The sequence below is a fragment of the Wyeomyia smithii genome, chromosome 2 (genome assembly GCF_029784165.1).
Source record: "Wyeomyia smithii strain HCP4-BCI-WySm-NY-G18 chromosome 2, ASM2978416v1, whole genome shotgun sequence".
Classification (NCBI taxonomy): Eukaryota; Metazoa; Arthropoda; class Insecta; order Diptera; family Culicidae; genus Wyeomyia; species Wyeomyia smithii.
In genome coordinates this window covers 57513947-57526947 of record NC_073695.1, presented here as the reverse complement: position 1 = coordinate 57526947, position 13001 = coordinate 57513947, and the positions used below count along the sequence as shown (strand labels likewise).

The 13001-nt window shown below is 41.8% G+C and overlaps 1 protein-coding gene across 2 annotated transcripts in view; it reads right to left on the bottom strand.

The window, feature by feature from the left end:
* The window catches only part of LOC129723160 (SEC14-like protein 2), a 33395-nt gene extending 31493 nt beyond the window's left edge, over positions 1-1902 (bottom strand). Inside the window, exons 1-2 of one of the 2 annotated variants that reach the window (XM_055677197.1) lie at positions 1074-1902; positions 867-1001 (exon numbers count right to left, since the gene is read on the bottom strand). In XM_055677197.1, the coding sequence (XP_055533172.1) occupies positions 867-917 (51 nt within the window). In that variant the 5' untranslated portion in view covers positions 918-1001; positions 1074-1902. Of the gene's footprint in view, positions 1-132; positions 196-866; positions 1002-1073 lie in introns of those variants that run through there. The other variant, XM_055677198.1, reaches the window with a different exon arrangement.
* Between the last annotated feature and the right edge of the window lie 11099 nt (positions 1903-13001).

Below are 13001 nucleotides of genomic sequence, written 5' to 3'. Positions count from 1 at the left end.
AAGCATCTAGATTTTTCAATGGACTCTAACACATTTTTTTCACCATCACCATGGGCTGTCCATTTTACCCGCACATACATATTATTGAAAATACCTAAATATATCCGGAAAATCATTTAAACAATTACTAACCTTACAGATATTTGCAGAAAAATCTCACAATTCCCTACTAGTGGTATTGCTTAAAATAGAAGTGTGGAATACAGCAGGCACTTGATTAATTTAATTAAATGATATTTATTTCTTCTTATATAGTTCCTTAACGTTATCTAATCAAAAATCCTCTTTATGAGCAAATGTGTTTACTGATAAACTAAGAAAAGGAAAGTTAAGATTTGTAGCGGGCTTTACTATTCTACTCATCTCTGCTCACCAGCACCGGACGATTGTAATGCTTGTAATCAGAGTGTATTAATAAATTTAAAAGTGTCATTGCACTTTCTATCAGATGCAATAAAGGTGTCACTCTAAGATTAGATATTGTGGCCTTATCAGTATATGTTTTGAGCTCCTAACATTATATGGCTTGATTTTACCAACACAACTACAACCAGTGAAGCTTATCTGTCTGGTATCACTTTATACCCTTCAAACGTACGATGGTTGCATCGTTGAGTCGAACTATTCAAGGACACTGACCAATCATGTCGATTATTGTCCCAGGGTCAACATTTTTTGTTCACAAATCTCAAATCAATCTGGATGCATGAAAGCTGTATTCATCACAGCAAAGATACACTATAGGCATGTTTGCGTTACAAATTATGAATATCACGCGGCGATTTTTTTACGCGGAGCATGTGTGTATATGCCATGTACGCAAAATAAAAAAAAATCAAATATTTCAATCTCACTGATGCACTTACCTTCATCAGAGCGAACCTCTCGTCATCCTGCAAAGCTGGTGTTGGAGCCATCGCTGATTCAATAATTTTCTAGCTCTGTATTTAACTTCTTCGTTGGTACTCTTCAGTCAGTAGCTTTCCGCAGGGGTAAATGGCCTAATGAAACAGCAGAAAATATGAAAGCTTTTGCTGATAATCGTGCAGCTTGCTCGCCGGCAATCGATTTACCTTCATATATTTGTTCAAACAATTAAGTGGGTCTTGTGTGAAACCGAAAACTGTTGCTCGATTATCAATTTTCTAGATTGTTGCTTGGTTGTAGATGTAATTTACTAAGCAATTGACAAGCACGACAAAGCTGTAATTCATTCGTAATCGGGAACCGTTTCCAGCTGAGATACCGTAAATCGATTGCTGATAGCGCGATAAACAGCTCCTGTAGTGCACCTCCGGTTTCAGTTTTGAATGTTTTGGAATTCAAATGTCATGGGGGTCGATAAGCTATCAGCAATGCAGACACAGTTGCTAAACTAAGCCGTATGTAACGAACTAACTTTTAGTCCGCAAGATTTGGTAACTCCGGAAAGAACACACACGCGCCTTAGCGCAATCAATCAACGAACCTTCACACCTGTTGTTGATGCTGCTGTCGGTGGTCGCTTCACGCGCATCGACCAGCCGGAAAACTGCGAATATTAATTAAACCGCACTGAAAACTCGACGAGTAATCGGAGCACTGTGTAAAGGAAGGTGTTGAGTAAAAAAGTGCAGTTAACCCCCTTAGAGGTTTCCTCAAATAAATAATGCTGGTAACAGAAAAGAGAAATTCCGGAACGTCACTCGCACCGTAGGTCGACCTTAATCTCACAACACTACTGTTTTAAATACACTTCGACACTTACTACCAAGTTCGGCCGCCGGAAAGTTGATTTACTGTTTTCATAAACAAAAAAATGAAAGCGCGAAGCAACAAAATCGTTACGTTTTTTTATCCACGTACGCGATGTTTTGACTCAAACCGCTCACGCGTTCATCACTACCTGTGAATAGCTCTAGACTGAATGCGTCAGGCGCAACTTGCGGAACTTGAGCCGTGCTGTGAGCTGCTAAAGGTACAAAAATCCAAGAGAGCCTCTCTGTAGTTTGTTTGAAACGTTCGTTTCCATGGATATCTCGTCGTTGATGTGCTATTTGATTCCAACATCTTTTTGTTAAAACACACACTTTTTTAGTACGATCTAAATTGTGGAAACAGAGCTCTTGTTAAAATTTCACACTTCTGATATCTGAAGATCGAATGCCATATATTATTTGATGTCGATCAACCCAGGATCTGGAAATCGAACAATAGGCAGCTATTTATGTGAGACCCATGAGTCCACTAATATTATTCGTTCATAGATTGTGCATAGGCTATCGCGCAACATGAAAGTGAATTTCACGCTTCAATGGCGATGTTTTATTACCTTAAAAGTGTTTTTCATTTGTTCAGTTGCGGATGGATAGTTCCGTAAGAGATTTGGTTTGGGGCTTTTACTCTAGAACGAATACTTCATACTTCACGAATTGAACGGCGTTTGGTTGGTTGTGATTAACTGTCATTGCTTTAGAATACTTTCTACAGATTCTTTTCATTTTTTTCTGTCACGCTAGCCGACATGTAAGCCGGAAAAAAGCAGCCGCTTAACGCCACTTGTAAGCGAGAGATTCAGGCAAACTAAGAAACTATAAGTGGCTTTGCGTTCGGGATAGACGAGTGTTGTCAATTGTTTTAGCTAATATTTATACTATATCTGAGAACGTTAAATACAATCGTACGCCGAGAGGCTTATGCAACTGCACAAATGAAACATATCGCAGGTGTATGGTGATAGCTTGAATCCTTGGTCCTGTTTACTTTTACATTAACACCTACTTATGTTGCTAATCGTTGTAAAGTCACTTTGTTTGATTTCTTTTTTGGTTCTGATTTGCATGATGAATCTTTTATTTTACTTTCTCGCAAATGTTCATTAGATATTTATTCATTTTATTCAACATTTATCCAATCAACATGAACAAGGCGCCGTACACAATAACGTAACGCTAAAAGTTTTGATTTCAGACCCCCTCCCCCCTTTGTAACGATAAATAACGTTCGACATGACTCCCTTCCCTAAAATTACGTAACGCTGATCAGCCTGACCCCCTCCGAAATTTTCAATTTCGAGCAAACATCACAGTTACGTAACTGTCTCCACTACCCCCCCCCCCCCCTCCCCCCTACGTAACAATAAGTAACGCTGACTTAAACCCCCTCCCCCCCTCATGCGTTACGTAATTTGTGTACGACGCCCAAGTTTCAATAATAAATGATCATCCATACATATTGGATACATTTACTTTGAAACATTTTGTTCACACTTGTTCAAACAAAATATGAATGGCGCGTCGTCAAATTTAGCGCATTAGGCAGGTTAGGTATAACATTACTGTTACGCCTCTAACTGATCATTTAAGTACAATACCAACTGAAGTATATGACTGGTGTAAAGTTCTAAATATGCTTACTTTGAATATTATTAGGTGCAGTTATTCCGATAAAGTTGAGCTTAGTTCTAAACCGTAATTGTCGAAATATTGCGGAAAAACTTTGTGAAAAATCTAGATAAACATTTCAAAAGGTCCTATCTGATTTCTTCGTTTTTTTTTCGTTTAGAAGGCTAGAATGATCCCTTCGAAGGAATTCCCTTCGATCAAAAAATCGATCAAAGCAGATAGGACCTTTTGAAATGTTTCTCTAGAAATATAAAATTTTAATCCATTCGTTGTTTTGCTTTCGTCTCGATTAGACGCAAATTGTTTATCTCCGTGTGAGTTCGCAAAATAACAATACACGAGTTATCGTACGGGTGTTTTTTTTTGTAGATTAGTTCTTGTGCTGCGCGATAACAATAGCCGGCAGTTTATCGGCAGAAACATCTTCTGCACACTGGTAGGGGCAGGCTACCCTGCCAGTGATCTGATACGCAGCTGATATATCAGCAAGAATAATTCTCCCGCACCGCTGTTACCCCGCTAGCAGCACGGACCACCATACGATTGAGCGAGTGGAAGTCAACTACAAGTGGCATCTACAAGGTCACGTGTAGGATACGGCCACTGTGTCACAACACGAAGCTGGATCGACATTGTTTGTTCTGCGGAGACGCTCGATTAATCCTACTATCAGCCGTGAGGTCGTGACTTAGACGTTCGGTGAAGTATTCACTTTAGAATTTTTATCATTATTATTAATAGTATTATTATTATTGTTATTATTATAATTTTTTATTATTATTATTATTATTATTATTATTATTATTATTATTATTATTATTATTATTATTATTATTATTATTATTATTATTATTATTATTATTATTATTATTATTATTATTATTATTATTATTATTATTATTATTATTATTATTATTATTATTATTATTATTATTATTATTATTATTATTATTATTATTATTATTATTATTATTATTATTATTATTATTATTATTATTATTATTACTATTGTTATTAGTATTACTGTTTTTTTTTTATTTTGATCCATTGTAGTTTGCAAAATTGTTTTTAAAATTTAATATCAACTACTTGATCCCCCCCACATTCGAATATTTATCGTTTGTGTGCGGTAGAGCGTAACGCTCCCGCAAAATGGACGACATGCAGGTGCAACTATTCCTGGATGTGGAAACAAATGGGGAAGAGATTGAGATCTCCCCCATCATTTCCCCTTTACCTTCCCCGCTACCTAGCCCCGTACCAAGGGTACCGGCAACACGAGTGAAAGCTTACCCAGATGCTTCGAAAGGTCCGTCCGTAGTTTACTTCAGGCCCATAAAGAAGCCTCTAAATATTATTCAAATCGGCAAGGACCTGGCATAACAGTTTTCGGACGTAACCGAAATTACAAAGGTTAGACCGAACAAACTGCGAGTTGTTGTAAGTAGCTTGAAGCAAGCAAACGCAATTGCTAGCTACTAGCTCTTCACGAGAGGGTACCGCGTGTACATCTCTGCCAAGGACGTGGAGATCGACGGTGTGGTTACCGAAGGAAGCCTCACGGTCGATGCAATTTGGCGTCACGGGGTTGGCTGCTTCAAGAACCCCCTAATTCAAGATGTAAAGATACTGGATGTCAAGCCATTACATTCAGTATCCATCGAAGAAGGGAAGAAGAAATTCTTCCCTTCGGATTCCTTCCGTGTAACATTCGCCGGATCCGCACTGCCGAACTACATCTCTTTGGACAGGGCTCGTCTGCCTGTACGCCTGTTCGTACCGCGGGTCATGCATTGCCAAAACTGCAAGCAGTTAGGTCATACAGCCACCTACTGCTGCAACAAGGCACGCTGCAGCAAGTGCGGAGGCAATCATGCTGAGACCGCTTGCAGTGAGGATACTGAAAAGTGTCTTTACTGCGAGGGAACTCGGCATGACCTTTCGGCGTGTCCCGCGTACAAACAGCGCGAGGAAAAAATTAAGCGTTCCCTCAAGGAACGATCAAAGCGCTCTTTCGCAGAAATGCTGAAGAGTACTGAGCCACCCTCGACAGGAAACATCTTTTCCTTTTTGCCAACCGATGAGGGTACATCTGACGATCCCGTCGAAGGGTGTTCTTATGCCATGCCAGAAGGATCTAGAAAGAGGAGAATGATCAACTCTCCTAATCTTTCTCGCAAAGGTCGCAAGATAACCCCTAGCGGAACGACCAATAAACCAACACAAAAAGGAAGCGGTGAAGAAAAACCGAAGCAAGTACCTCCCGGTTTTAATTTTAAATCAAACCAGGAGTACCCACCGCTTCCTGGGGCACCAAAAACCCCTCGTGCACCCATTTCTCGATCAGAAGATAGAAAAAAAACAAGGTTCATAAAATTTTCTGATATTGTGGACTGGATATTTAAAACATTCAACATACCAGATCCCCTACAAAATATTCTTCTTGCCCTTCTTCCTACAGTGAAAACCTTTTTGAAGCAACTAGCAGCAACTTGGCCCCTCATTTCAGCTATCATATCTTTCGATGACTAATACGGCGAAAGAGGTTAGGAATTTTATCACTGTATTACAGTGGAATTGCAGAAGTATCATCCCCAAATTCGATCTATTTTCTCATTTAATAAATACATACAATTGTGACACATTTGCGCTCTGTGAAACCTTTCTCAATTCAAACGATCAACTCAACTTCCACGATTTTAACATTATTCGTCGAGATCGAGACTCACACGGTGGAGGGGTACTTTTAGGGATTAAAAAGTGCTATTCCTTCTTCCGAATCGACCTCCCCTCGATCTCGCATATTGAAGTCGTTGCCATTCAAACGAATATGAATGCATAAGACCTATGCCATGTTTCGTTATATATCCCTCCATCCGCGCGGATTGAACAGAGGCATCTCACTGATATAGCAGAGTTGCTTCCCGCGCCTTTTTTGATATTGGGAGATTTAAATTCTCACTGTTCGCTATGGGGGTCGCTGTAAGACGACAACCGATCTTCTTTAATCTGTAACTTGATCGACGACTTCAATATAATAGTTTTGAATACTGGGGAAGCGACACGTGTACCTAATCCTCCAGCACGTGAAAGCGTGCTTGACCTATCCCTCTGCTCGACATCACTAGCGCTAGATTGCCAGTGGAAAGTAATCAACGATCCCCACGGTAGTGATCATCTTCCAATCGTTATATCAATTGCTAATGGTTCAACTCCCCCGAACCCAATCAATATTTCCTACGACCTTACACGTAATATTGATTGGAAGTGTTATGAGTCTATTATAGCGCAATCTATCGAGACTCACGAGAAACTTCCTCCGGAGGAAGAATACGCGTTCTTAGCTGGCTTGATAATCGACGCCGCGACTCAAGCTCAGACGAAACCGATACCCGGGGTAACGATTAGACAGCGCCCTCCCAACAAATGGTGGGACAAAGAGTGCTCTGAGCTGTACGCGCGAAGGTCCGCGGCGTATAAGGACTACCGGGAGTACGGCACTGTCAACCTGCTTCGAAAGTACGAGGCACTGGGCAGGCAGATGAAGAGCTTAGTAAAGGCGAAAAAACGCGGGTACTGGCGGCGGTTCGTAAACGCGTAGTCGAGGGAAACAGCGATGAGCACTCTTTGGGATACCGCCAGGCGCATGCGGAACCGTGACGTTTCGAGTGAAAGTGAGGAGTATTCAGATCGCTGGATACTCGATTTTGCCAAAAAGGTCTGTCCGGACTCTGTACCGAAACAGAAAACCTTTCGCGACGCGTTACTAGTAACTACGGAAGAGCCTCCATTTTCGATGTTGAAATTTTCAATGGCTCTCCTGTCGTGCAACAATAAGGCTCCAGGGTTAGCTGTCTCTGTAGAAGTTTTAAGCGCGAAACTTCATTCGCAGGAACTTTCACCAAATTTGAATAACTTTTTGCTCAATTTGTTGTCAGAAAAGCATATGTATTTCTCACATGGCGATTCGACAACTTCCCGAATTAGTTACATGGGCCTCCCCCAGGGCTCATGTTTGAGTCCTCTCTTATATAATTTTTACGTCAATGACATCGATGAATGTCTTGCAAATTCATGCACGCTAAGGCAACTTGCAGACGATAGCGTTGTATCCATTACTGGTAGCGAGGCTAGCGATCTGCAAGGACCATTGCAAGATACCTTAGACAATTTGTCTGAATGGGCTCTTAAGCTGGGTATCGAATTCTCTCCGGAGAAAACTGAGCTGGTCGTTTTTTCTAGGAAGCATAACCCAGCTCAGCTGCAGCTCCTACTAACGGGTAAAACGATCTCTCAGGTTTTAGTCGCTAAATATCTCGGGGTCTGGTTCGACTCTCAATGCACCTGGGCTTGTCATATTAGGTATCTGACACAAAAATGCCAACAGAGGACTAATTTTCTTCTTACGATTACCGGAACTTGGTGGGGTGCTCACCCAGGAGACCTTCTAAGGTTATACCAAACAACGATATTGTCAGTTCTTGAGTACGGCTGTTTCTGCTTTCGCTCCGCCGCGAACACACACATTATAAAATTAGAGAGAATACAATATCGTTGTTTGCGTATTGCCTTGGGTTGCATGCAGTCGACCCATACGATGAGTCTTGAAGTGTTAGCGGGTATTCTTCCGTTGAAACATCGTTTTTGGAATCTGTCTTACCGGTTGCTAATTCGATGCACAGTTATGAACCAATTAGTAATTGAAAATTTCGAGAGGTTGGTCGACCTTCAATCTCAATCCAGATTTATGACTTTATATTTTGACTATATGGCTCAAGATATTAATCCTTTTTCATACGATTCCTCCAATGTCGCACTTTTAGATACTTCTAATAATGCTATATTCTTCGACACCACCATGAAACAAGACATTTCTGGTATCCCGGATCAATTGCGACCCCAAGAGATCCCTAAGATTTTTTCCAATAAGTTTAAACATGTTAGTTATGATAAAAGGTTTTTCACTGACGGATCTAATCTAGATGAGTCCACTGGCTTCGGTGTTTTTCACGAAAATTTTACCACCTCCTACAAACTCGGTGCTCCTGCTTCCGTGTACGTCGCAGAACTTGCTGCTATTCAGTACTCTCTTGGAATCATCGAAACCCTACCCATAGACCACTACTTCATCTTCACAGATAGTCTCAGTGCCATTGAGGCTCTGCGATCAATGAAGCCTGTGAAGCACACCCCGTATTTCCTGGGGAAAATACGGCGGTTTTTAAGTGCTTTAACAGATAAAAATTACCGAGTTACCTTAGCGTGGGTCCCTTCTCATTGTTCCATTCCGGGCAATGAAAAGGCTGACGCTTTAGCTAAGGTGGGTGCTATTGATGGCGATATTTATGTAAGACCAATTGCTTATGATGAATTTTATAGCATTTTGCGTCAGAGAACACTCAACAGTTGGCAATCATCATGGAACTCAGATGAACTGGGACAGTGGCTACATTCCATTTTTCCTAAGGTATCGACGAAAGCATGGTTCAAGGGGTTGGATGTAGGTCGGGACTTCATTCGCGTGATGTCCAGACTTATGTCCAATCACTATACGTTAAACACGCATCTCTTTCGTATAGGGCTTGTAGACAGCAGAGCTGCGATTAATCCAAGCAACATGCTGACTATGACGAGAGAGAAAATAACATCGCACTCGTTTATTTCTCTCATGAATAGCCAGCAACCATCACAGTAAGCGTGGAGATCCGACAAGTGATTCAATATCTTGTCTCTTTTGTTGCCATTTTCGGGTTCTAATTGTCAATCGTCGTGAATATACAGAGTTTACTCGGAAATATCACTGCAATGCAAATCAAGGTGATTTTTGGAATATCAAAAATCGTTCCCGGAGCGTGATTATGTCAATGCCAGCTTGAAGTTTGTTGCATCTCTTTCGTATAGGGCTTGTAGACAGTAATCACTGCGTTTGTGGCGATGGCTACCATGACATCGAGCATGTTGTTTGGTCGTGTACCGGATACTGTGGTGTTAGGTCTGAGCTTATAGATTCCCTTCGGGCCCGAGGAAAACAACCGAACGTACCCGTTAGAGACATTCTGGGAAGCGGTGATCTCCAGTACATGACACAGCTATACGGGTTTATAAAAAATGCTGGCATTAAAATTTGATTTCTTCTATCTATTTGCTAGAATACAATTTCTGCCACAAACTGAAAGAGAATGATACACCCGGCTGGAGACACTAAAACGAAGACTCGGCATCTCTATGTTTACGCAGACACCTCAGACCAAAACTGCTCAAATAGAACATCACTGGTTAGCCACGTACAAATGAATACATTCTGTAATATAAAATAGTTAAAAACAAAATTGTAACACCCCTCCTCTCACCTTAAATCCCCACTAGCTCGTAGTCGGCCGCGAGAATAAAGTAAAGGCCTCCCTCTTTTCCCTGCTAATTTAGAATTTAAAAAAAAATGTACTTGGCTCAGTTAAACATAAATTGTATCGTGCCGTGTCAAATAAACTATTTAAACTCAAAATAAAATTTTAATTCTGTCAACCAACATTCCACCAAATCACTTTTAATATTCACTGAACTGCTCAAACTATGGAATAAATTTTTCATTATTTTACAATGTAAAATTTACATTAAAACCGTAATTATATCTTCCGGATTGAAAGTGAGGCTAAGGCGGATCCGTCCTCTTTCTAGCGCTGCTTCAAAAGTAAAAAAGGCACAGAGTTAATCCCATCAGCGATGTCTTACGAGGGCACAACGAGTAATGATGATGAAGTTTCAGTCGAACTTTTTGCAACTACAACTCCAACCCTCCAGCTATTTTTTCGGAACTGTTAAACTCCTTGCCATCGTTCGATATACACTTGCCACGTCCAACTTTCACCGCAGCCGAGGTTACCATCGCGCAGAAATATCTTGACACGTTAAAAGGCCCTAGTTCGGACAAACTGCCCCCTGTATTCATTCAGCGCTGCGCGGAAGTACTTGCATCACCACATGCATGCCACATCTTCAACCTGTCGTTATCAGAAGGTATATTCCCGGAGGTAATGAAAATGTCTGCTGTCACGCCCATTCACAAAGCCGGAAGTGCTCATAACGCCACTAACTACCGACCAATCTCGATTCTCTGTTGTCTCTCCAAAACGCTCGAGCTTCTAATTCACGATAAATTCTACGCAGCCGCTAAGCCCATAATATCCCAACACCTACACGGCTTTGTCAAAAATCGTTCTACTGCTACGAAACTCATGGCATACGCAAGTTTTCTTAACTCTAGTTTGGACAAACGCTGTCAAGTGGACGGTGTCTACGTAGACTTTGCCGAAGCTTTCGATAAGGTACCCCACGAGCTGACGCTGAAAAAGCTTGAGAAGCTGGGCTTCCCTAACTGGCTTAACTTGTGGTTGCGCTCCTACCTGCAGGACAGATCTGCTTTCGTGAAATATAAATCCGTAAAGTCAGGCCGGTTTCTAACACCGTCTGGTGTGCCGCAAGGTAGCCACCTTGGTCCTTTGAATTTCATTCTATTTGTGAACGACTTGACCAACCGCCTTGACTCTCATCATTATTAGATGGGGAAACTTTTGAATTAGTCGATCTGATGTATGCCGACGATTTGAAGATATAACGAGTAATCAGTTCTTCGATCGATTGTGCCGCTCTGCAGCAGGACATCGACATCGTTACAAGCTGGTCTATTCTGAACGGGATGGCGATAAACGGGACGAAGTGCAAGGTAATCTTTGCTTTGTTAGAATGCGGACGCAGTGGCGTTCGGAGTATAAAGCGAATGGTTTGAGTCAGGATCGTGTCCTGGATCGTGTTTCTTCAATGAACGACTTAGGAGTGATCATGAACAGCAAGCTCAGTTTTAACGAGCACATTGCAGCGACTACGAGTAAGGCTTTCGCTTTGCTCGGTTTCATGCGCCGACACACACGTGATTTCAGCTATACATCGCACTCAAAACGCTTTACTGCTCTATTTTTCGAAGTGTCCTCGAGTACGCTGTTCAAATTTGGGCTCCCTACCACGAAACCCAAATTGTTCGCATAGAGGGAATATAGCGATGTTTTCTCCGTTTCGCACTACGACGACTACCTTGGAACGACCCACAAAGATTACCGCCGTATGACCAGCGATGCCGTTTAATTAGATTAGAACCCTTGTACCAAAGACGGGCATACTTACAACAAATGTTTGCTTTCGGCGTGGTATGCACCATATTGACTGCCCGGATCTACTGCAACAGGTTAACTTCTGTGCGCCAGCGCGTCGATCACGCCAACGCTCGTTATTCCGTACAACTACGCACCGGACTGTATTCGAACAAAATCACCCACTGGAAAGATGTTTCGCCCTACTAAATAATATTAATGTGTTTGATTTGATTTGAATGTAACTAGACATCGTTTTAAAATAAGTGTTAGGTATTTAAAATAGGTAGGGATAAGTCAGTCTGTACAGCTTGGCCTAAAGACGTATTAATGAATAAATAAAAATATGTGTGCAAATATATGTTGCGGATTTGCATAGACGGTCACGTTCTCCAGTTTTTGGCTTACGCTTCATGGTTCATGCGTCTGCGCCAAACACCATTTGCTAGTTTGCCGCCAAGGATTGAAGTTTAGTACGGGTTTGCAGACTACAGGACCTCAGCTGGTTACGCAATCCGTAGAAGGCCCTGTTTGCAGCTGCTATCCGCCTTTTTATCTCACGGCTAACCTCGTTGTCACATGTCACTAGTGTACCCAGGCAAAAACATCATATCAAGAAGACTAGGAACTCTACCTGAGATTGAGAGACAGTTTTGGCAGCGCAGTCTTTCGATTAAAAGTGGAACTGACGGATGCTAGTGTGTGTGCTGGCGATGCGAATGCAAGCCGATCGCACAGGTTGGACCACCACATACGTCAACTTTGTCTTCGCAGCGATGCAAACTTTCACCTTTAATAGATGGAGTGTGCTGTTTGATTTGACGCTTGTCATTTGTATGGGATCGATCCAGAGATGCCAGTCTTCTTGATATGATGTTTTTGACCCAGGTAAATAAATTCGTCGACTACTTCAAAAGTTTTCCCATCTAACACCACCTCAGCACCAACATTCGTCGGACCAGCCACCATGTATTTCGTTTTGGCAGAGTTAATGATGAGTCCTACTCTCGCAGCTTCCCTCCTGAGAGGTCCAAGGCCTCTTCCACAGCTCTACGGTTGATTCCAATGATGTTGATAACGTCCGCAAAACCGAGAAGCATGTGAGACTTCCTAATGATGGTGCCGCTTCTTTGCACTCCATTTAACGTCACGAAGGAGTCCGATATCGCACCGGCTATCCTGACGCATAATATAGAGCCTTCAAGGGCACGCATCAGCCCAACTAGTTTTGTTGGGAAACCATGTTCGACCATAATTCGCCATAACTCATTTCTCTTTACTGTATCGTTCGCTGTCTTGAAGTCTACGAACAGATGGTGCGTCTGCAGGTTAAATTCTTAAAATTTATCGAGGATCTGACGCAGGGTAAACATTTGGTCCGTAGTCGAGCGTCCCCTTCGAAAATCACATAGGTAATCGCCAACAAAGGTCTCCGACAACGGTCTCAGTCTATGGAGAGAATTTTGTAAACGGTGTT